General features: G+C 35.8%; 1 protein-coding gene across 2 annotated transcripts in view; it reads left to right on the forward strand.

Moving 5' to 3' along the window:
• The first annotated feature begins 500 nt into the window (after positions 1-500).
• Positions 501-26580, forward strand: part of LOC149793233 (coadhesin-like) — a 36910-nt gene continuing 10830 nt past the window's right edge. The window contains exons 1-9 of one of the 2 annotated variants that reach the window (XM_089967198.1): positions 501-781; positions 1332-1400; positions 2207-2423; positions 5828-5998; positions 8672-8842; positions 9825-9998; positions 17633-17806; positions 22690-22863; positions 23423-23596. In XM_089967198.1, coding sequence (XP_089823324.1) covers positions 641-781; positions 1332-1400; positions 2207-2423; positions 5828-5998; positions 8672-8842; positions 9825-9998; positions 17633-17806; positions 22690-22863; positions 23423-23596 — 1465 coding nt within the window. In that variant the 5' untranslated portion in view covers positions 501-640. The remainder of the gene's footprint in view (positions 782-1331; positions 1401-2206; positions 2424-5827; positions 5999-8671; positions 8843-9824; positions 9999-17632; positions 17807-22689; positions 22864-23422; positions 23597-26580) is intronic. The other variant, XM_089967199.1, reaches the window with a different exon arrangement.

Consider the following 26580-nt stretch of genomic DNA (forward strand, 5'->3'; position numbering starts at 1 on the left):
CAGGTACTTATTTCTGTGCATGCAATTGCGTCACCAATTATATGTGAATCTTTATAGTAATGTAAGGTACAGTAATAAGACAAGTATTTCACGCGCTGAAATGATTGTTTCCTGACGAAATGGGACAATTTATAACGCATAATTGAATTATTGTAGCAGGTATATATGCCCCTTATTAACCACCAAAGCAGGTTCAGAGCTGTTAGTTGAACGGTATGTGCGCCCTACCACCTGTTTCTCATCTTGTAATTTTTTAAGATCACTGTAGCTAGTAACGTATAAATGAATCATTGCAGCAGTCTAGCTATCTGATGCCCTTTATTACCACCCTCCAGTTGGTTCGGACCTGGTCGTTTAACGGTATGTGCTCCCTACCACCTATTTCTCCTCGTCATATTTAGTGTCTCATCTATGCTCAGTAGCTAATAACCCGATTGAGAATGGTTTCTTACAGCTTCGAGAGGTGAATCTGGATGACATTTCCGGACGAATCAAAGGTAGGTGTTGATTTTAATGGTCTAGATTTATGAGACCACTTTCTAACCATCCTAGCTGGTCTGGATCTTTTAGTGTCATGGGTGTGTGAGTCTAGTGCAAGACAAACGGGTCAGGTTTCATTCCTGACCGCTACAGTTAGATTATGTTTCATACTCCCCTACCTTATCTAATTTTGTTGGCGTTGATAGGTTTGCCGCCAAACAGTGGGCCATTATGTTATGCATGCGAACAAGAACTTGCTCCGAACAAATGTAATAAGATTACACTGTGTGGATCTGACAACGTAAGTAATCATTTCTTTGAACAAAACTATATCTTAATATCTGATATATGTATGGAACAACTTGTAATATGTGCCAGGAAGTTGCAGTTTGTTAATATGTCTCATAACTACCAAGGACCAACTAAAATATGACCATAAAGAGGAATGTAGGAAAAATACAAACATGTAAATAAACAAAGTTGGAAATACGATTGTTTAAAGAGCACAATAGAACGTTTCTACCCTGTGGGAGCAATCAAGTATACTGGTCTATGTTTATTATCTCAGTTCAAAAGTTGATTAATAAAATTAGAAATGCTTTCTAGTTCCTCTGTAACAAACTCGTAGTTTCCATTTAGGAATTGACAAAATGTATACATAATGACATTTTTTATATTCAGCTGAAACGGTGAATCGTATGATAGCATTATATTTAGGATTGTATACATGTTTATTTGGTACTCTTAAAATGGACAAAGAAAGTGAATAAATCAAGCCACAAATGAAACATAATAACAATTTGATGTCTTAACTAACGTATTTCATTATTTTGTTTGCGTTATTCATATAGTCTTGTCGACTTTCAATGAGAAGAGTCGGTGTGGATTTTGTTTATAAGAGCGACTGTGTACACACATATGTAAGTATTAATGCGTGCAATTTTCCCACATCTGCCCTCAGAACATATGTAATTTTTATACTGACGTGCTGAGAATGTTGTTTCCCAAGACATGAAATTGATCTTTTTCCAAATTCTGCCTTTTTATAATAAAAATTGTAACTAGATACAATTCTGTAAGCGTTGAATCATTTGAATGGCAATTATTCTCTACTTTAAAATCGGCGTTTGTTTGCTTATTTCTTTTTTGCTGAAACAACTGTTGAGACCGATGAAGACACCAATAATCAGAATCCCCTTCCAGACACACACACACACACAGACAGATACACACATATCCACACACACACACACACACTCACATATACACAGCACCAAGGCTGAATGAAGTTAATATTAACAGCTACAACTACATACCATACAGAACGGAAAGTGGTTGGAATCTCAGTAGGAACGAATTGGAGAAAACACAACAAAACTCTCTAACCTGAACAGCAATTTTAATTCTCCTAAATATAATTTAATTTCATATTAACACGCATTCTCCTTTAAGAAATGTGGTTATTGCTCTCCGCCTTCGTATATATTTGTATCTCTCTCTCTCTCTCTCTCTCTCTCTCTCTCTCTCTCTCTATATATATATATATATATATATATATATATATATATATATATATATATATATATATATATATACGTAAGCGTGTGTGTGCGTGAGAGAGACAGAGAGAGAGAGAGCACCACATTAAAATTTCTTAATACATGTATCAGTTCGCCGCAGCCGTTTGTTCGAGTAGTCTTCAATTTAACTGTTTTCTGTTGCTAAGGAATGCCAACAGCTTGGAGTTCTTGATATAGGAGCTTATCAACTTGTAGGCCGAAGAGAAGCTGATGTGATCAGTAGATTCGAAAGAAGCGCAACATGTAACAAATGCTGCTCCAAAAACCTATGTAACTCGGACAATTGTACTTCGTTAACGTATCCACCAACTACATTTCCGACCACAACACTAACAACACAGGGGACCACAACATTAGCACCAGGTATATTTCTATATATACTAGTATCCTTCTGATATTTAAAACAGGAACTTTGTTTTGCAAACCACTGTTTACGTATACATTTTCTTACGATTTTAAGTAGTATGGGCCATATTTCATTTCTTCCTGTCTTTCTTCCTGGTTTTCTTTACTTCTCTTTTCTCTCTTTGTCTTGTTACATTATACCTATACATTTTATCTCATCGTGGTCTGTTTGTGTCATCACACTATTTAATGATCGAACTAGTTGCCTATACTTTAATTATATATGTTCTTAAACATGCGCTTGATCACTAGTGTGCCTATAGACAGAAGTAAGGACCTAGGTATCTTAGGAAATTTATTTTATTGTAATATTTTCTGACCTTATTTCGATGTTTGAGAGTTAACATTTGCCCATTAAAGTATTCAAAATATGCAGATTTTACGGTACATGCTAAGGTATGTACTTTTCTTTTTGCCAGTCTTCCTAAATGATCATACTTGATCGCTATCTCACTTATTTGATAGTGAACGACGGAAGAAATGTTAATTGTATTTTCGCGTTTCTACATGTCGTTTAAGTAGCCTTTTTAAGTATGGTAATTAACCAACAGCAGTACTGAAGCTCTGTATTTCCTAGCTCAAAACACCATATTTAAAAACAATTAAAAAAATCCCTATATGTGAAGTTACTCATACATGTATGAGCAGCACACACACGAGGCCAGAACAAAATCTGTCTTTTTCTTTAGCCTAGTTAACCAGCGGCCAAACGATATGAATATTTTGATTACCACCATGATGCTAGCAGTCAGCAACACCACTTTATATCAGTGTTTCAGTTAGTGTTTTTTAATAGCAAGTATTGCTATAAAATGTATTACTGATTAAGCTCTTGTTGGCAATATTTTACAAAGAACAGTTTGTACACAGCAAAGTACATATTACAATAATAGTATTACCTGCGATATATATTCATATATAGTGAGGAGAACAATAATTGATAATTACGTAATGAGAAATTAATATGATAGTCATATTACATAATCACCCTTCCCATCCAAATTAAATTCAAATAGTTGAAAATATAATGACTAAATCCGTGTAGTACACTAGTTAGCCATATACAAATTAAATGATACCACAACAATCAAAGTCATGTGAACTTGATCCAATTCCACCCTCACTGCTGTTTGAGTGCTTACATCCAGTGTTGCCTTCACTAACTGATGTTATTAATACCTCTCATATCATTTTTCAAAACTGCCATTGTAAAGCCTCTGCTGAAGAAACCAACACAAGACCATCACGATTTAAAGAACTACCACCCAGCTTCTAATCTCCAATTTATATAACATATCTTAGAAAAGGTTGTTCTAGCCCAGCTTGTATCTCATCTAAATTCAAACATTTATTTTAGCAATGTACAATCTGCATATCGACCTTGCCACAATAGTGAAGCTAATCTTCTAAACGTAGTTAATGACATTCTCTCTGCGTTGGATAGCGGAAAAATTACAGTCCTCACCCTCCTTAATTTGTCTGCAGCATTTTACACAATAGACCATGATATATTACTTCACCGTCTCTAGCATGTATTTGACATTCATGATACAGCAATATTGTGGTTCAAGTCCTACTTGGTCAACATGACACACATTTGATCTACACTCCAGCCCAGTTGATATATGTTGTGGTGTTCCACGTGGATCTGTTTTTGGATCTGTTCTCTTCATTCTGTATTCTGTACACTCAGTCGCTCTCAAGTGTCCTAGATCATCATCCAGTGTCTCACCAATTGTAAGCTGATGACACCCAACTATACAAATCTAGCCACCCAACTGAAGTTGATGCTACCATCCAAGGTGTAGAGAGGTGCATTTCCAATGTGAAATCATGGATGACATGTAACAAGCTGCAAATGAATGATGATAAAACTGAGGCTATTCTGATAACAAAATAAAGACTTTCTCATTCACATCCCTTATATCAAACAATAAATATCAGCAACACTAACATTAAAGTCACACAATCAGTACGAAACCTAGGTGTTACTCTGGACAGTACTCTCACATTGCACCAACATAAACATAAACATATGCGAGGCTGCATATCTTGAGCTGAGACGCATCAGCTTCATTCGCAAATATCTTTCAGTTGATGCCACTAAAACACTTGTGTGTTTATTAATATTTTCCAGACTGGACTATTGTAACTCAATTATGTCTGGTTCATCTCAATATCTGCGCCATAAACTTCAAAAAGTTAAAAACACAACTGCACGGATCCTGCTTAGAGTACCACGATCAGAGCACACCTCCCCGCTGCTCTGTGCCCTACACTGGCTATCCATTCGATCCAGAATCAAACATAAAATTTGTTCTCTGTGCTACGTTTCACCGTCGGGCTCTAGTCCAATATACCTATCCGACCTCACCGATGTGTACACACCAGCAAGATACTTACACCCCTCTTCTGACAATCGTGTGCTCATTATTCCCAGTATGAAAACAAAGTCAAATGGACAGCGTTCTTTTGCATGCAAGGGCCTAGCAACGTGGAATGAATTGCCCACTGAACTTAGACACAAAGCCACGATTATCATATTCAAGAGTGTTCTCAAAACTCACGTATTTCGAATGCAAGACCAAACTTAAAGACCAAATAACCTTTCCTAACTTAAATATTCTCAGCATGTTTTTTTTTAAATGTTTTCTCATTTCATGGTGTTTGTTTTTGTAATCATATCATTATATGGTTTTATTTATCTTATAGGCGTTGTCTAATGTTGTAAAACGCTTAGAGCTTCTAAAGATGAGGCGCTATAGAAAGTCCTCGTTATAATTATTAGTATATACTTTACGCATGTGCACACGTAAAGTTGATTGTTACATACTTAATCAGTTCTTTGGAACTTCTTTACAAAATTATTAGAGTAAACAGATTCGTATTTGAATCTGTATCCAAGAAGAATGATCTTAAAGAATTATAACACCTCATACATTTTCTCATCCTTTAATACATGCAACATGTAAATAAATTCAATTGCATTGGTTCAGTTGTAAAACGTTTATCGGTTTTCTTATTGCATGGACTTTGCCCGTGCAGGATCCTGTGAACCGAACTCTGTGTTTTTAAAAATTGTATGATGTGAATAAACCAGTCTCGAGTAACACTTTACGTAGAAACAAAATCCCAGCTTATTTCATTTCAGTATAACGCATAAACATTAAAATTGTACACTTCCGTGACACTGATAGCATTTGAATTTTAATAACATTTTTCAGGCATTGTGTCTATTGCGTATTCTATTTAACTGCATTGTATCATCTGCTCTTTTAGTAATTAGTTAGAATAAACGTGAGTCAGATGATGACATATACTATTTCCTACTCGTTTGAACTGCATATTTTGTTCCATTCCAGTGAACGGAGGATGGAGTACTTGGTCTCATTGGAATATTTGCAGCGTGACATGTGGAGGCGGCCAACATTATAGAGTTCGCATTTGTGACAATCCTACTCCAGCCAATGGTGGAGCTTTGTGTAGTGGTTCAAAGATGGAAACACAAGCTTGCAATTATCAACCATGCACAGGTTAGGACAAAGTGTTCTTGGTCCCGATATTTCTTCCTTTGCTCTGCAGTGGTTTGCTAGCATTTTCGGTGATTTTGTTATATGGTTTGCAGTCTCTTTATCTTTTCGTTTCTTTCCATTTTTCCTGGCTTTCTCTTCTTAAACATAGAATGGGGACATTGTTCCTTCATTCCTGTCTTTATTCGATTATCTATTTTGCCTTACATACTCTCGGCCAACTGGGAATGCATGGTTTAATTTATATAATTAACACTGGATGTTATGTCTCTAAAAAAGAGAGCAATCGATCCATACTAATGAAAACTGTAATTTTCTTTGGTTCTCAATATTTTTGACCAAAGACAATTATTGAATTATTGATGCATTATTTAAAAACTGATATGTGCAGTGGTATCTAGCTTTAACTCATATGTACTGAGCCCCAGAAACGAAACACTTTACCCTCTTAAAATATAAACGTTCAAGGTGTACTTCATATTGGTCAGAGATCATACTAGGATAGAAGATGTTTACACTAAAATTGATGTTGATGTGAGAATGCCTTCGTTCATACACAAGGTTTATTACTGAGTTAAAAGTAAAGTGAGAATTTTCCAAGTTCAAACATTAAAACATTATGTTTGTGAGGGAAATTCAAATCCATTTGTTGCAACAACAACAACAATAACAAAACCAAAAAAAAAAACAACCCCAAAGAATACAAAAACAACGAGAGAAAAAACCCAACAACACAACAAAACGATAGTACAGATATGGCCAAACTTGAAACTATCATGCATTCCGTGTTTAATATGTAGAATCTAATCCTAAAGAAATAGTCGTAGGTGATGTGAATATTTTTATATTAGGTAGTGCACATTATATTGCACTATAGTTTGCTTATACAATACATCTTGTTTCTGTATACTCTTGAACTATTTATTTGATGAATCCTACACTTATGATTCAGTCATTACAAATCTTTATTCATTTTCATGTTTCGCGTTTCTATTGGACGAGTCAATACCAAAACAAGAAGATAGTAATTACAACCACCTTTGATATGTGTTGCAACTATGAAAATAGGACATGCATAATTAGAGAGAATGTTAACAAACCCGTATAGAAAATACTCCGACATTAACTTACAAATAAATTTATATTTTATGTCGGCATCAACCAAGATAGTCTTGCATTTTCTATCGGGCTCAAATTTATCGATTAAAATGGATGCGTTCCAAAGGAAGACCGAATTATGTCTGCATTGTACGGATGAAGCAAACATTCACAACAATCACTTTGATATAATCCAAAATCGTCATTCAGTGAGTTCATAGTATTTTCATGACAGCTATTGGTCCAATTAATTTGAATATTTTGAGCACTGTAAGTCTAATGAGTGACTAAATTAAATAAAAACATCATTACTCCTAGTATAACCGAATATCTTCTACGACTGGTATTTGCTTCTAGGAATGCCTATTTCTAAGCAAACACTCTTCAATATAGATTACCAAAATGCAACAAATAGCGTCGTACATTCACAATCACGACAACAATCAGGGCACGTGGGTTTCGCTAGCTGATCAAGAATTAGGCCAGCCTTGCCTGTCAAAACCCTATGTCACCCATTCACACCCCCTTATGTTGACCTGGAGTTCTACTCAGCCTTGAAACTAACACGTTTATCTAGATATTATTTCCTAAGTGCAATCTTGCGGTCATTGCTGAACATTAATATCTTAAATATTATTATCGAAATAATCCCTATTAACTTTAATCATGAATCATACTACACATAATATAACTATACAAAAGAAATAAGTAGACAATAGACTGAGATAGCATCACATAAAATATCACTAAATTTAGAGATTTATAAACTAAATTGATGATGACAATAACATGTTTTAAACTGACAGCATGGTTACAGAGATTTTATCTACAAAACAACACTGAACAAAGAATGAAACATAACAAAAACATACAATGACAAACGATAACGACATATAAACTACAGTTGACGTAATTACAGAAAATCTCACAAACTCTGTATTTATACATAGATGGAACAGTAAAGACTTAATGAATGAAATAAAACAAAAACTGTTTGGAGACATTTAAGAAAATGGACAATTTTATTTTACCAGCCGTTTAGTACAATTTCAGAAAATGTTGACCGTTAACTCTGATAAGCATTTCCAGCCGCAATAATAAAAACAACAAATGCTAAAACATTTGTGAATAGTAAAAATTGAAGTAACAGTTCACAGGAGTTATATTGTCTTCACTAACAATATAAACACACATACATAAACCAGGAGTCAATATGGCTTAATTTTTAAGAGAATAAAATCCTGATAATTATTTTTTGCTATTTTGTTTTCTTTTGTCCATAATGTACATGATGAGACATCTATTTTTGAACAATCACTTATTGATACCATAGTGATTTCAAAGTTACAATATAGCACAAAAAGGAATTTTCATTTGAGAATGGGAGCATCTAAATTCAACAAAACCGTGTTTTGGCACCGTGTACATTGTATTTTCTGTTTACATGCATAATCTTATCTGTCACTGCATTTATTATTCAGAATAAAACTAACCCATATGATTATATGTACACAAACTTCTAGCTCCTTTCAAATGCAGGGGAAAATTGTTCTTAGCGTATATATGGCAAATTTGCAGTGAATGGTGGATGGAGTACTTGGTCTCATTGGAATATTTGCAGCCTGACTTGTGGTGGAGGCCAACAATTCAGAGCTCGCGTTTGTAACAATCCTACTCCCGCAAATGGTGGAGCTTCATGTATTGGCACAAACAGAGAAACGCAATCTTGTAATGATCAACCATGTACAGGTAAGTGACACATTATTTTTGGTTCGAACATTCATTTTCTAAATGCCCAAACATAATCTGAACCACCACTGCCGCCGCTTCAGCTGAGTCAATAATGTCAGAATAGATAAACGGACTGGTATATATTTACAAAATATGCTAGAATACAGAGAGCATCTACTTTTATGTTTTGTCCCCTGTAGATTGTTAAATCTACATTGTTCTTAATAATGTTAATAATTATTTAGTTGCCGTGTCGTGGGTATTGAATACATTAGGAAACTCCTTTAGTTCCACTTATGAATTATAGAAATGAATACAATATCATCAATAGACCGAACACAGAAAGAAAATAGCATCTGAGGTTTAGGACATGCGTCTCCCACTGGACACCATGAATGTGTAGATGAGCTGGATCAGACGCCTTACACATAGCTTAACGTACAATGTAGAAGTTTACATGATTTAAAATAATAATTAATTGAAAATTTCGTGAACATGCCGATTTTCACTCTGGTTATCAAACATGACCTTTCTGTAAAACAGCCACTCTGTGTCATAGATATAGGATTTAAAACTAAATATATCCCTTGACAATACAATTAGTGTTGCACTTGAAAAATATCAGTCACTGTATTTGATATAATGAACGTACCTGGTATAATCAAATTTCCCATAGGTTTGTGAGAGTACGGTAGGTGAGAAAATATACATTAGCGTTGAATACTTCTGAATAAAGCGGTCAAATTGCATCTGGCCCACAAAACTGCCTTCACACATGGTCAAGATAAGGTCTAGATGTTACTTATATTTCATATTTCATTTCATCTCCCAATTTTATTTGATATCACCCAAAAAAGGAAATACAGATGATTTACAGATTAACAGTGCACGACAAAAATACTATGTGAACTATAGAATCTACATTCTTTGTAAATATATCGGAAATAGGTAACGGTATAGTAGAACTGCAAATAAAATATATTATTATGCTTTTACCTAGTCCACGCGAAGTGGTCAGATTGGGGACTTTGGTCCTTATGCACTGCCACTTGTGGTTCGTCTGCTACTAAACTCCGAACAAGAACATGCATCCATCCCACCGCCTCTTCAGGAGGAGATAACTGCATTGGCATGGCGTCAGATGCAGAGGCATGCCACCTAAACGCATGTCCAGGTAATGGATATCAGGTTTGTTTCTAAGGCAGATCTAATTATATATATATATATATATATATATATATATATATATATATATATATATATATATATATATATATATATATATATATATATATATATATATATATATATATATATATATATATATATATATATATATATATATATATATATATATATATATATATATATATATATATAATATGTAGTGAATCGTTGTGGCGGTGTGCTCTGCAGAATATTGAAAAGTTCTGATATAAACAGGTAATTGCATGTCCTTCTTCGTGTCAGATTGCATGTTTTATGGTTGTTACTTTGCTGTGTTTAAAAGGCGATATAGATTATGGTTGATATTTCTTCAGAATTAAAAACAAGTAAGCTCTAACTGCTTCTAACCTTTCTTCATATGTAGACAAATGTTGTATGTCCCTTATTGTTTTGAGTTGCCAGTAACCAAGAAATAAGAAACAAAGAATATCTTCATCTATCACTGAACTCAAGTGGAAATTTATGATGTAAAGTCCTTAAGATGAAACATATCATGGGCTTTTTTTACTGACTTGGGATCTTAGTTTCTTGATCCATTGTGTCCAGACTAGGCTCCGCAGCCGAAATCAACCAACCATGGCTTGGACATAAAACCACATACATAGTGCAAACATTGGACTATACACATTAATGATCCACGAAAGTGACCAAAATACAGACACGTTGTCTCGGCTGTATACGGTATGGCAAACAGCAGTGCTGAATCGATCAATACGTGACCAAGCTATAGATCTCTATAATAAATTAATCAGTTTTAACTTGGTGCAGCTGAATATTATATGAATCATTTAATTTATTTAGCGGTAAATTTGTTTTGGCGTGCCTAATTAAAAGAAAGGTGATGCAAGCATGATATCTACAGGGAGCTATAGCAAAATCTGTTTTGCTAAATCAAAAAGTACTGCATTGCTTCTATGATTACGCTGTCGACATATCAATTTGACCTAAAAATTACTATTTCGTGACTACAGGTGCTTACCATTACACTGACCTATGTGTGAATGTGCATATTAAGTTTGTGAATATTAGTTTAATTTGACTATTTTAGATATTAGCTCATTGTGGAAGGAGTTAAACAATTTCTTGTCCAGAAATGCATGGTTGTCGATTATTCTCTCCACACATAACAGTGGCCGCGAGAGCTGAAGCTTCGAGCTATCAAAGACAACATTTCTGGTTGTTGTACAAGTTTCAAAGAAACGTTTTTCTTAATAAGTAGGAGACTGCCTAGTCTAGCGGATGCAATGTGAGAAGGGAAAGCTAATTTGATGCAGTAAATTCGACTTCAGTAATTGATACGTGGCACGCATAATCTTTGAATCGTACCTGCAACTGATATAGACTCCAATTAGGCACGTGTGAAAACTTCATAGCTTCGACGGAGATTATTATTATATATTAAATGGTCAATTGGTATACAATGTAACAAGTCAGATTGACTACCAAAATATTCTAGCGGATTGTATGGCGGTCACTAAAATGGTATCAATTTGTCAAATCAATGGAATATAAAATAGTGGCAGAGAAACATTGATTTTTCCATTGTTTTAATGAATCATGTCTGTTTTTCAATTAAGACAACCTAATGTAATATACATTTTTAGAGACATAACTGAAGCACATCGATAAATTATTTAACTTGGGAATGACCTTATAAATAGAACAGAATATAATAGAACAGGCATAAGATAAATAAAATAAAGAATAAGTTATATAGTATGGTGTAAGAAAACTTTGAATCTCAAACTAAATCGCCCACTTCGTCTGAAACGTATAAAGCGAGTGGAAAGTTTAATGATGTTAGCTAATGTTCTCTCTGGAATGGTAAAGACTCAAGAGCCCATCAAAAAAGATATGTTTTTGGGGTAATGTATAGGTATCGTATATGAACTCATTAATCTTCAGTGGATATACGAATTTGTTACAAACAAGCAGAAGAAGAGAGACGCAAGTAAAGAACAAAGTTCGGGATATAATACTAAATGCAATGACCCAAGAACTATTCAGGAAATTTACCAGCTTTTGGAATGTATCCGTGTTTGCAGACGAGTTTATGCAACTTTGGCAATATTTTATGTAGATGCAAAAACAAAATGAACCTTTAAACTTAAAGTTTCGAGTTACCATGAAGTTGCGAAATGACATCACTATCATTTGATGTGCATGAAGAGATAAACCAAAGGCGAGTGGTATCGATACCCAATCTGGTGGAAAGGACAGAAATGATTGTGAGCCTAGCGATGTGGATTTTCAAATTAGTATAGACGCTCGTCAACTGCTAACAAACATGATTATTGGGAATCATATCACTGTTACAAAACTTTGACCATTCTGGAGTTGAAGAAGATATTGTCCTTAGTGCGCCACTGGTTATGCCGCTAGGTCGCGACAAGGCATGATTTAAAACTATTAAATAGTGGATTCACATCGGTGCTAGTACAATCCTGAACCGTAACGACACCAGATCCGCAAATGACGAAACTGATAAGGGTATTGAAAATATTGTCGAGAAGTTGGGGAACTATATAAAGTCTAGATCGGGTATGACCCTTGAAATGTGTGCGGCAGTCGGGGTACATATATTTCCATATCAATCATTTCCTGGATCCAACTACATACCAACATCAGAATGGGTCCCGCCAAAGTGAGTGGTAAAGTAAACGTTTGTGACGATATGAATGGGTAATTTCGACGGCAATACATATCACTAGTGAAAATTTGAAAAACTTAACCCATGTATCGCTGTTAATGTTGTTCACTTATGAAACAGGCTTTTGTCCGCTTGGCTTTTGTCCCTACATGGATTGATTTGTTGTTGCTTTAACTAGACAGCAAATGCAAGATCAAAAAAGTACTGACGAAGACGTTGTATTCGTATGTTTAACAACCAACAACTTCTAACCTACGATGCCTTTCACGGTGGTGTTATTAGTAACAAATCGCAGCGGATAATAATGTCAGAACCAGGCAAACCATTCTCAAATTAGTGCAAAGACATATGCCAGTCCCTTATAATATCGACGCGGAATTTGAATGTCTCAGTGTTTCAGTGGAAGGCTCTTATTCCAACACGAAAACGCAAATCATATCACTGAACAACTCCCGTGCGAGCTTTGTTATACTACAGCAATTGGTAGTGACGGTAGTGATGGGCATACCGAACCACCGATGTTGTATCGTGGCAAGGATTCCGTTGATTAGTTGCTTAACTCGAATGAAGTTACAACGAAATAGATTCAACGAAAGCAATTTTCTGCAGCCACTCTTTGTTTGATCTGTGTTGGTTTCTGTGGTAAAAGGCAAAGGTCTTCTACTGGAAGCTCTAAAGTATATGATCACAGTCATATCACTGGCGTGTACAGTGGAACGACACTCAACGCATGCAACGCAACGCATGCAACCGCAAATTTAGCCAAATAAAACAAAATTCCCTGTTGTGTTTCATGACCTGCGTATGTACGATGGTCACTCGCTAACGCAAGTAGTAGCTACAGCATCAAAATCACCAAGGAACGTGCTCCCCAACAACATGGAAAAATACTTGACTTTTGTGTGGGACAACTGCAGCTCATCGATTTGCTGCAGGTTCTGAATTTCTCTCTGTAATCAATCAAATGGAGTAGAACTTTGCAATCACTCGTAATTTACTGTATTTACAAGAAAGGTTTTTATCCTTATGAGTGCACGAGTGACTGGGACAAATTTACTGAAACTCAGTTACTAACCATAGAAGCGATCAAGCAAACAATATTTGGTCCACATTTGAATGTCAAAACATGGGTGACTGTCTATCTGTATCTGCTTACTGACGTGTTGTTACTTGCTGATGCGTTTGAGACAGTTCAGTACGATGTTGTATACGTGTACAAGCGAGATTCCGTATATTTCTTCGCATCTCAGTTATGTCTTGGGATGAGCTTTTGTTCACACCTTAAATCGATTTTGCACTGCTCACTTACATTGAGCAGCATATGTTCATCGGAGAATCACTTCTTGGCTGGTTTTCTATGGAGAGTCACATATAACCCAAAAGTAGACGGGTATGACCCCGCCGCCCCTAACGGTTACATCATGGATCATGCTTAATATAACCTCTATGATTGGACAATGATACAGCCGCTTCCGGATGACAGGTTTCAGTGGACTAAATCAGCAAAGATTGACACGGAAAGATTGGCACACAAAAACACAAAAATGATTGTAACATCAACATATGATACGTATACTTCTATGAAATTGATCTAGACTGCCAAGAACATTTACATGGTTTCACAACGAATATCTGCTGCCAACAGAAGGGTTGTCGGTACCTAGTTCGTGGGTCTCTCAGTATCAGTGCCAGATCGTTGATGAATCTGACCTAAATACACTGAATGGCCCAAGGTTGTCCCATGTCCTAGGAAGAAACACAATTATAAACTGCAAATATGTTACCGCCAGCTGTAAATGTGATTGGGTACGAGTGTTAAAATGGCAAGTGAAAAGATCCATCGAGTGCTTGAATTTCGCCAACAGGCTTGCATGGCACCGAATATCAAGATAAACTTCAATATAAGAACATCAACCATAAATGAGTTGTTAGAATAACCTTTCAAACATGTGAACAAAGAAGTGTTTGGAAAAACCATGGAGAATCTGCATAAGGAATCCGAGTAGATCTGCTCTGTGATAGTGAACAAGACAAACCCATCGCTGACCCGGCCTTTGAAATCAGAAAATCATAGATGGTTGACTAGATGTCATTCACAGTAAAACATCAAACCTCAAGCTAACAAAACCAATTTTCGTTTGTTAGACTATGATGTACGTGTAAAATCTTCTAATGTATGAGTTTTACAATCAGGATCAAACGGTTTGATGAGGACTGGGTCAAGACGCTGCACACCAACACTGACTCGTTGCTGATGCACATTATAACTAATGATGTGTGGATGAATGTGGCATAATCATGTTTGGCCAATGTTTTGGATACCATTGATCATCCTAAAGAATATCCGTTGTTGAGTAACACCAACAAAAAAGTATGTTCAACGAAGAATGTTTGAGTAAATTAGTCGATGAGTATGTAGGTCTGGGACCTAAAATGTACTCGATTGTTGTTAATGGTTCCAATAACATTAGAATGGAAAAAGGTATTCTACAGATTATTGTGCAAAATGATCTTTGGCACGACAGACATGTCCATGGAATGTCTTCGAGACCAACATGAATTCATACAACAACAATTATGATACTGCGCCAGAAACATCTAATGGGTGTTTTTAAATTCACTATAATGAGTGTGTCTCCAATTAACAACAAGAGAGAGATGCTCCCATATGTAATAACCACCTACACGCTTAGCCATCATACTGTTGTTAATCTGCTTAAACCAATGCACTTTAACGTGTTAACACATATCATAGCAGCAGTTCCATATTTACTGGAAAAATGTGCAATCCCGCTCACACAAATGCTCGGCTTGGTAGGATTGCTGAATGTTCATTAATAGGCCTCAAACTATAACGTGTTGGTTATCTTGGACAATCAATCATTTCCAAAATCGTAGATATATCGGTAGACCAACTCTCCAGGTGCATACAGATATGAAATAAAAATGTTTCCGAGTGGCTGAAGCGGTGTCTGCAGCAGTGGCTTGTAAGACTATATTCTGAGTAAATGTTATTGTCTTTTGTCGAATCGCATCAAATGGTTTTAAACCAATTGTTCGTATTACTTCATTGTTTTAGCGCCGCTATGAAGAACGAAAGGCGCTTTATCCATTGTGTGAGACCTCTTAGGTTTCATCAACGATTCATATGCGTGCTATTGACCTAATAATCGCGTTCAAGTGAAAGTTTGCCTTCATTGGAGAGCAGAGTTATCCCACAGTAATTTCAACAGCCAGACGTTTCACCTTGTTTTTGTACAAGGTGATGATGACTGCATCTCGGAGGTCTTGTGGTAGTTTTCCTCGTTCGCAGCATCAAACGAAGTGTGCAATGCTGTGTCTCCTCTCTTCCATATCTCTGGTGGGATACATTATTTTTCTGCAGAGCTGTTCCAGTTTTTAGCTGTTTTATGGCTTTTACAGTCTCTTGCAGTGTGTTAGCCTCACCGAGTTCCATCTTTGTTGGCTGTTGTGGGATGCGATAAATAGCTTTCCCCTGGATCGTACGGCTAGTGCTGAAGAGTGCGTGGAAGTGCTCTGACCAGCGGTTCTTGATAGATCCCCTGTTAATGAGTAGCTCTTGTCAATCTGCAGTCCGTACGGCGCTCTCTATTTGGAACGAAGGAACATAAACTGCTTTCAACGCTTCATATAACCCCTTGTAGTCACCAGTTTCAGCCTACAGCTGTTTTCGTTCTGCAAGCTTTGTCCACCATTCATTTTGTATGTCTCGGAGACTGCACTGGAGGGAGCTGCAGATAAGGCGGATGGCTGCTTTCTTCTGTGGACAGGGTGGCTGAGCGACGTGGGCTTGGTACGCTGATTTCTTTTTGGCAAACAGTTCTTCGATTTCTTGGTTGTTTTCATCAAACCAGTCTAAATTTGTTAATGACCAGGCTGGGTTTTATGCATATTCACAAAATGATTAATGTGATATACATACACATAGACACATGCAGATCCATACACACACATACATACATACATACATATATATATATATATATATATATATATATATATATATATATATATATATATATATATATATATATATATATATATATATATATGGGTAAGAGAGAGAAAGACAGATAGATATACAGATAAACAAGCTAATGCTTTAGACATTAGATAATTGAATGACCTTTATCTTGTTTGCATATATTGAACGGTTCATTCTTATATATATATATATATATATATATATATATATATATATATATATATATATATATATATATATATATATATATATATATATATATAGATAGATAGATAGATAGATAGATAGATAGATAGATAACTTTAACATGCATTGGCGGTAATATATGTCAATTCTTTAACCTGGACATTTAATATTGCATTTTAAGTGTATTATTTAGCTTTTTTCTCTCTGAGGTGTGATAAATTTACAAACAAATGATTTAGGTAGCTTCAAGATTCAGATAAAACAGTTATCAGAATTGGCATTTACGATAGCCAATTGTACGTTAAAATACGGAATCTAATGCCTTCTAAATTTATTGAGTTATTCAATCTGTTACGATGTAGTTAGGAAAATCAAGGTCCCGATTATTTAGTGATCATATCGTCTTTCCTGCATGAAGGGGTGACATCAGCGGTCACAGAGTATCCTATCTTATAAATTGACGTTGGAATGGTATATCCGCACCGGGTGGAACATATCAATTTTAAATACGTTTAGCTAGCCAATTATGCGCATGCCATCGTTGGTCTCGTAGTTTCTTTTTAGCTTTTTAACCTTAATGTTGCCATATAGCTACTAAAGAAGGAAAAAATAGAAGAATTACAGTACACAACATAAATGTTCTGTCAAGTATAGAAACTATATACTCTGCAAATACATGAAAAGAAATGAGACATTTAATAGAACAAGATATTAAAATAATTAGTATGCTTTTACTTAGTCGACGGGAATTGGTCAGACTGGGGGAACTGGTTCGCATGCACTGCCACTTGTGGTTCCTCCGTTACTAGAAGTCGATCAAGAACGTGCACCAATCCCGCCCCATCCACAGGAGGAGCTAACTGTATGGGCACGGCGTCAGCTGCAGAGTCATGTAACCTAGGCGCATGTCCAGGCATGTAATATCAGATTTATAACAAAGGTGGCTCTAAGAATCGCTCTATAGATAAATAGAGATGTGTTGGGATGTGCTCTGAAGAATATTTTAAATTTCTGCAATAATTATGTACACGTATTAACTCCTGTATGCGTCATGTTGGTTGATTTGCTGTATGTAAAAAGTAAAATGGATTATGTGTGCAATGTTTGAAGATCAGAGCCGGAACCTCCAACTTTTTCTAAACTAAATTCAGATGAAACTGAACGGTATATGTCCATTATAGGGTAGATCTCCAAGTAACCAATACATAAGAAACAAAGATGTCTTCAATTATCACTGAACTAGACACGACACTTAACAGAACAGTCGTAAAGCTTAAACATTACACATAAGTCGACCACTGAGACTACATTAACAATGAAATATCCGGGATATAATATGCGTTCACATAAATTTAAATAAAATAACAGGTGTTGTTGTGGCTCATCAATTTATTGGTCAATACAATTGTTTTCCAATATCAGCAACATGCTGAAAAAATAGTTGTCACCTATAATAGTTAAAAGGTTGAATTCCTGTAGAAACATTCATGTAAAGTTTCGCAAACATAACCGTTTATTTTGTCTATGTTTTGTATTTGCCTTTGAAGAAGTCTCATTAGAGAGTCGAAAGCTTGACCATTTGCAATTTCTTGATAAAAGTTGCATACCTAATTTCTGAAAGGAGGACATAAATTAATAAATAAATGATTTACTCGCTTTCAAGATTATGATGATATAAAACTTGTCAACACATGACATTTGCATTGAACTTGCAACTTGAAAAGCGGAACCTGGTGGTTTCAAATTATTTTACGTTGTTCAAATGAATCCGTTGTCGTGTAATTCATAAAATAAATTCCAGATTAAGGAGTGAATATATCGCTATTTTCTCATGACGGTGAGACTGCTCCAATCACCAAATAATCTGTACCATAATGGATAGAATTACGTTGAAACGGCCATCGTTCTTCTCATATGTTTATTTGGGCTTTTTATGTTAAAGCTGTTTGATACCTCCTAAAGAAGTAAACAGAAGCATCACCGATTTGCAGTACATAACATAAGCATTCTGCCACCCATAGCACCTACATAGTGTGAAAATATGTGGTAAATACTGAGACACATACTAGAACAAGATAAAAAGATTTATCATCTATTTACCGAGTCGATGGGAATTGGTCAGCCTGGGGGCATTGGTCCGCATGCATCGCCACTTGTGGTTCCTCCGTTACTAGAAGTCGATCAAGAACGTGCACCAATCCCGCCCCATCCACAGGAGGAGCTACCTGTATGGGCACGGCGTCAGATTCAGAGTTATGTAACCTAGGCGCATGTCCCGGTAATAAATATCATATTTCTACCAAGCTGACTCTTTCAATCGATATAGATATATATAGATAAGCAGTGGTGTGATGTGCCCTGAGGAATATTTGAACTTTTTCAAAACTGAGGCAAAATTACTAACTCCTGTCTGCGTTATGTTTGCTGAATTGCTGCATTTAAAAAGTAAAATGGATTAATGATAATATTTCTTGAAGATTAAAGCCGGAAGGCTGCAACCTTTGTTAGAACCGATACAAATGCAAATGAACGGTATATGTCTATTATAGTGTTGAGCTCCCAGTAACCAAGAAAAAAGAAACAAAGATGGCTTCATTTGAAAATTGACCTAGACCACAAACTTAACACGAACAGTCTTAAAGCTAAAATATATCAAGAAATTCGGCCAATGTCTGTCAATTCATATTCTTCCTCGTGATACGATTAGGTCAGCTCATTGTTGGGTCGGAACATACAAAAAACTATCCGATTCGGCGACTGGACGAAGATAGTTATAACCTGTGCGGTACCATTGAAAACCTCATTATTATTCTGAGTTATAATGCATACAAATCCCTGACTAAGGCAAGATTGAGCAACGGGAAAAACAATTGTTGGGCTACATAATCATACCTGGATACGTTCGGGGCCTGGAATGGAACAAATATAAGTGCATTCCAATAGATCAGTACCAACTGGCAGTTCTAGAGACCTGCCATCAAATGCTCGAACAATTTTGGTTAGATGTGGAAAGGTTGTAATTAAAAGGGAATATGAGTTAGTTTGTTAAACAACGTAAGCAAATGTATCAGAAATGCACACTGCAAAACCAATCTATCTTTTAAACATTTGGAGCTGAGTTTGACGTAAACGTTACAGTGCTTGATGTTTGGAAGAAATCGGCGTCTAGCAGAAGTCATGGTCGAAGTGAAGCAAATATAAAATGCGCTAGTTCGCGTCTAGTATTTATTTCAAAATATTATTTAGAAACCGTACGTTAATGGGTCTCAAAGATCATTAATGACAAAACGTCCCGAACAAATGACGAAACCAGTGAAACAAACTACGTGAAACAGGTCCTATTCTCCAGCAGATGGCAAAAGCTGGCATACGCTAAAATTATTAACCCGACTAACAACTAGTGCGTCCAAATGATTGAAGCAACATATAATTCTCCGGAAACTCACCGATGATCTCAAGTGATAACAGTTAGGCAAAATATACTATTACTTATTACTATATATCCAGAAAACTTCCCTTAAATTATAAGGAAAGACCGGTGCATGCATACATAATCGATACAACTACAGTTTGAAACAGGAGAGACGTAAAAATAAACCTTGGACCCAACCCACACTCTAGCGTTAGTTTGAATGGAACACAAAAGTCCTGACATAATTAGTTCTCAAAAAAGAAAGACAAAAACAGGCAGGAAAACTACACTTTACAAGATGTAAACTTATGATGAAGAAATAGACAAATAAAAGCACAAAGAGAAGAAACATGGATTAGACCAACTGTGATGCAATGGGTAGATAACATATTATAGTGTATCCTTGCTTGATGCAATGGGTAGATAACACATTATAGTATATCCTTGCTGTAAACATCAACATATTTTCCTTGAAAACGTAAATAGTACATGTACACGGTCGGAAACGAGGACCCAATTTGAAAACAAACGAGTATTCCCCTTCAATACCAATGTTCCGTACAGAGAATATCCAGACCTTTAAGTAAAGCATTACAGAACGTGATGGGTGTTTTTGTTGACCTGTTGTAGATTGTTATATGATGAAAATAAAATATCGGCTTCCGTCACGATATTGAAGATACAAGAATAAATGAACGTATGAAATTATGTCGCTATGCACAATTTAAATATATAACTGCAGTGACTGTATTTAATGTACGAATTCCTTTACATTTTTTGTATATTAGTGTATTTTTAGTAATCTTAATATCTGTAAAGACGCCGGCTTTAGTTACAAGGGTATTTAGTATTTATCTTTACATCGTTAATCCGGACTCCGTTTACCCGGAAATCTCGCTATTTGGACATAATTCAAAGGAAACGAAATTATAAACGTTAGTTTGCTTCGTTAAACGAGAAGTCCGAGTTCCGGATACGGAAATCAAAATCCGGGACCAAAGTGTAAATTTACTATAAAACTTGTCTCGATTATTCGGAAATAATCTGTTTTAAGTAAGAAAATTCGAAAAATCATATATGCAAATACAGTCAGTCGGATAACAAAGATTCCAATAAGCAAATTAGGGTGTGTGTCATTTTATCAGTCTCTGATTGGTCAAATTCTAGTGGTCCATTAATCAACTGCTCTCGTATGTGGAAAAAATAAGTAGCGTGACCATATTTTAATCAGAGATTGCATAAGTAATGTCGGTTTTTTATAGTTGCTGTGGGGGTATTAATAATTAAATAAACACACTAAAATCAAATCGTCCACGCTTTTTGACATATCATATGGTTAATAAATTAAATGTGTCATTACGCCAATTTGTTGTTTACAAATTGTATGTAGCAATCACAGTTTCATGACGACAGTACACATACAGTTGATTGATTTAATATGTGGACAGTATAGGGGTTCATTTCAGAGTAAAATGGGGACGTCAATTATCAGCTCATTAGCAGCCATAACAGCTGTAAAATACGACTTATCAAAATGACTGCTTTTATTAGTTTACCATAACGCATTTAACTGCGACATATCAGTTTGTATTCGTTGTACTTTTTACATACATGTATATTATGGCGACATCATCAAGCAAGCGTAGACGAGTAGAAATACAGGCCAGGATAAAAAAAATTGCCAGCGCAAAGAAGATACCCCAAAAGCACAAATCAATAAGTGTATTCATTATTTTTTTCAACCATTATTGAATATACAGTACATTTACATCTAGCATTTACATATACATGTTTACGGTATGATTACATCGTAAAATAAAAACATGCATGATTCAATTATCCGGAAAACTCGTTAATCCGGACATATTCACTGAGAAAGAAGATGACCAGATTCACGATGCTTCTCTCTCTCTCTCTCTCTTTAAATATATATATACGTGCGATTACTCTTGCGTTCTGGAGCATGTAATTGTAATTGGCGTAATGACACCTTTCCTCTTTATTATATTTGAACATTATATATATATATATATATATATATATATATATATATATATATATATATATATATATATATATATATATATATATATATATAAAGTTCTCATAATTTTGACATAATATTTTAATGTTTCTTTACCGTGGAAACTATATATTGCATTTTATTTGTATTATTTGCATGTTTAATCTCTGAAATGAGGACACAAAAATAAAAATTTACTCGCCTTCGCTATTAAGATGATACATACAGCATGGCATTTACAATGGACGATTACAGCTTGCAAACCGCAACCTAATGGTTTCTAAATTTATTACGTTATGGAAAATAACGAGACATATGCTATAACACTATTCAAAAATTATTATTGTGCCTTTTTCCCTAGTTGACGGGAATTGGTCAGACTGGGGACATTGGTCCTCATGCTTGGCGACTTGTGGCTCATCCGTTTCTAGAAGGCGATCAAGATCGTGCACCAATCCCACCCCATCCCAAGGAGGGGCCAATTGCACAGGCATAGCGTCAGAATCAGTTTCATGCAACCTAGGCGCATGCCCAGGTAATAAGTATGGGAGTTTTTGCATGGTGAATGTTATGAGATAGATAGATAGATAGATAGATAGATAGATAGATAGATGATAGATAGATAGATATATAGATAGATCATCGGTGTTGCTGAAAATTCCGAAGAATATTGGAACTTCTGCAATAAATGTGTCAAGGTACTAGCTCCCTCTTGGGAGACTGAATGGGTTTTGTTTGTTTATTTGCAGCATTTACAAACGTGAAATGGACTCTACAAATACAGTTTATTGATTTAATCTGTGGACAGTATAGGGGTTCATTTCAGAGTAAAATGAGAACATACATAATTGCTCTTGCGTACTGGGGCATGTAATGACTTTTACTCTTTGTTTAATCTCTGAAATGAGGATACAAAAAAAATAACTATTTACTCGCCTTCGCGATTAAGATGATACATACAGCATGGCATTTACAATGGACGATTGCAGCTTGCAAACTGGAACCTAATGGTTTCTAAATGTATTACGTTATAGAAAATAACGTGGCATATAGGATAACACAATGTAAAAATTGTATTATGCCTCTTTATCTAGTTGATGGGAACTGGTCAAACTGGGGACATTGGTCCGCATGCTTGGCGACTTGTGGTTCCTCCGTTACTAGAAGCCGATCAAGGACGTGCACCAATCCCACTCCATCCCCTGGAGGGGCCAATTGCATAGGCATAGCGTCAGAATCAGATTCATGCAACCTAGGCGCATGCCCAGGTAATGAGTATGAGAGTGTTTCCATGGTGGATGTTATGATATATACATAGATATATAGATAATCGGTATTGCTGTATATTCGGAAGAACATTGGAAATTCTGCAATGAATATGTCTAGGTACTAGCTCCCTCTTAGTAGACTGAATGGGTTTTGTTTGTTTATTTGAAGCATTTAAAAACATGAAATGGTGTTTGATATTTCTTGATTGAAACCAGGAGGTTCCAACGGTTTCTAGCCTCATTTATTTGAGTTGCAGATGAACGGTATATATCTATTATAGTGTAGAGTTCCCGCTAACTAAGGCATAAAAAATAACCTCAACATATAACAAACCTCTGCCACTGTCTGTGTGTTCGTTTCCTTGCTGGTATTAAGAATGAGACTGCTCAAGCAAGTGTAGGAACATGTACACATATCATCCAAGCCTAAGAATGGAAGAGGATATTCATAACCGGTTCTTTACTGTTGAAACGTATAGCTATCGAACCCGCGATTCTGAATTATAATACTTAAAAATGCCTACATGAAGCAATAATGAGCTACCTGAATCCGGTTGGTTTCTCAAATAATTATATCTGTTTACGTCACAGGCATGGAACACATATATAAGGTGGATTAGAATGTATCACCACCAACACACAGAGAAAGAAAGATGGGATCAAATCCAAGCACTATTCTTTTTAAATGCGAAACATTTTTAATTAAGGGACACGAAAGACCCTTTGTAAAACATCAATAGTTAAGATACCCGAAGTACACTTTTCATCTCATAGTGCATGATTTTTTGAAGAAATCTGTCTCGCAGAATTCATGCTCTAAGTGAAGCAAATAAAAAAAAACTAAGTGAGCATCTAGAAATACTGTAAATCTATAAACTGCTTAGCAAACTTAAGTTAAGGTGTCTCAAAAGTCATTAACGATACAAAACCGCCTCACAAAGGTACTCCTCTAGAGAAGCGAAAATATGGAAAACATATGGGAAGAGGTGTCATACACTAAGATATATTTCTTCTCTTGATTCATAGATTGGTATGCTTATTTCACACTCATCGCTTAACCCATGTGCTAATAATCAGACAAATATAACATTACATACCGGGTAAATTCCCTAAACATATATGCGAAAATCTGGATCATTCATGCATAATCAATGCAAGTACAGCTTAAAACATGAGATACACTACGTTAGTACGAGACCCAACCCACCCACTAAAGTTGGATGGAATGGAATAAATAATGCAAACCCAGTCATGAACATAGGAAAACATGGATTGGTCCAAACGGAATGAAGCTGGAAAACATTTCTTTATTGTCCAAGTTCAATGAAAGTCGACGAAAATGTCCACTATTCAGAACAACCGGCTCTTTCCTAAATGGTGACCATGGATATTGTTAACCAATGAAATCCCCAAGAAATTCGTGTTGAGATTAAAGGCACACAACAATTATGTCACACAGGTCTAGTTCTCTAGTTCTCAAGGTCGTTATGAATTAGGGAAAGTTAATTATATCGCTATGTTCAATGCAAATATATTAGTTGCAGTGACTGCTTTAACGTAAGGTTGTTTTGTTTCATTTGTGTACACTGTTGGTATCGTACTATTTGTACTGGGGGCCCCGAGTGGCCGAGTGGTCTAAAGCGCTCTCCGTTACGGATCACTGCCATTTCACCTCTGTCTGCGTGGGTTCGAGTCTAGGATTCGACCAATGTGGGTATGTGAGAAAGCTTGCCAGTAGCTTCTCGTGGGTCGGTGGTTCGTCCCGGTGTTTTCCCAGGTTCTTCCTCCACCATTAATACTGGCCGCCATACATAGCCTATCGTGTGCTGAAAAATGGCGTTAAACCCCACAACAACAACAACAACTAACTGTACTGATGCAGGTGAATGTTTAATTTAAATCTGTATCTTTTTTATTCAGGGCAAAACGTACATTATTCATATTCACAAGAATAATCATTCAGACACAAGCAGGTATAAGAATATAATGATGATCTATACACATTTAAGGATGTTATCTGTATTATTAAAACGCCCTGTAGATATAAATCTTTGTCTATATTGCTGATGATTTTGAACAGGTCATTCTTACTTTATTTACCTATTTAATATTATGATACTTTGGATTGAATATGTGTCTTGGTTCTTAACTCCCGGAATTTATATATTGAATTTTATATGTAATTTCGTAATGACATCGTTCTTATAAATTGCTAAATTACCTTGATGCTCTTCGCTGTCTTCCAAACTAGGAAATACAAATTAATTGATTAATTAAGGATCAACAGTGCACACCATAAATATGCACCTGATTTGTTTGAAAATCTATAGAAAATAATGATAGATACATTAGAATAATATATTAAAACTAGTACTATGCCTTTAACTAGTCGACGGCAATTGGTCAGACTGGGGGCATTGGTCCGCATGCGCGGCCACTTGTGGTTCCTCCGTTACCAGAAGCCGATCAAGAACGTGCACCAATCCATCCCCATCACCAGGAGGGGCCAACTGTATGGGCACATCGTCAGATTCAGAGTCATGCAACCTAGGCGCATGTCCAGATAATTTATATCATATTGTTAACTGATGAATCTAATGGGACACACACACACACACACACACACACACACACACACACACACACATATATCTAGAGAGAGAGAGAGAGAGAGAGAGAGAGGCTTTAACCACCGACTTGGAGTTGATTTCCTTGTTCGTGGGCAGACGGGCAGCAAAATCAAGAGTAGGAAGATGAACAAATGACATCCAAACGAAGGCTTGCCGAGACTAGATTCAATCGGTTCAGTATTATTGACTATAATATTATTTAAATTGCTATTCTTGATAACAGTACTTATACACCTAAGGCGGTATTGAGTGACTTTAAAAAGAATTTCCTAAGGTGATATTGAGTAATTTAAAAACAATTTGATTGGGCTCCTCAAAACGGTTTAATCACATATAAAAATAACTCATATCACA

Source organism: Sinohyriopsis cumingii, chromosome 8 (assembly GCF_028554795.1).
Source record: "Sinohyriopsis cumingii isolate HCF-2022 chromosome 8, ASM2855479v2, whole genome shotgun sequence".
In the NCBI taxonomy this organism is placed as follows: Eukaryota; Metazoa; Mollusca; class Bivalvia; order Unionida; family Unionidae; genus Sinohyriopsis; species Sinohyriopsis cumingii.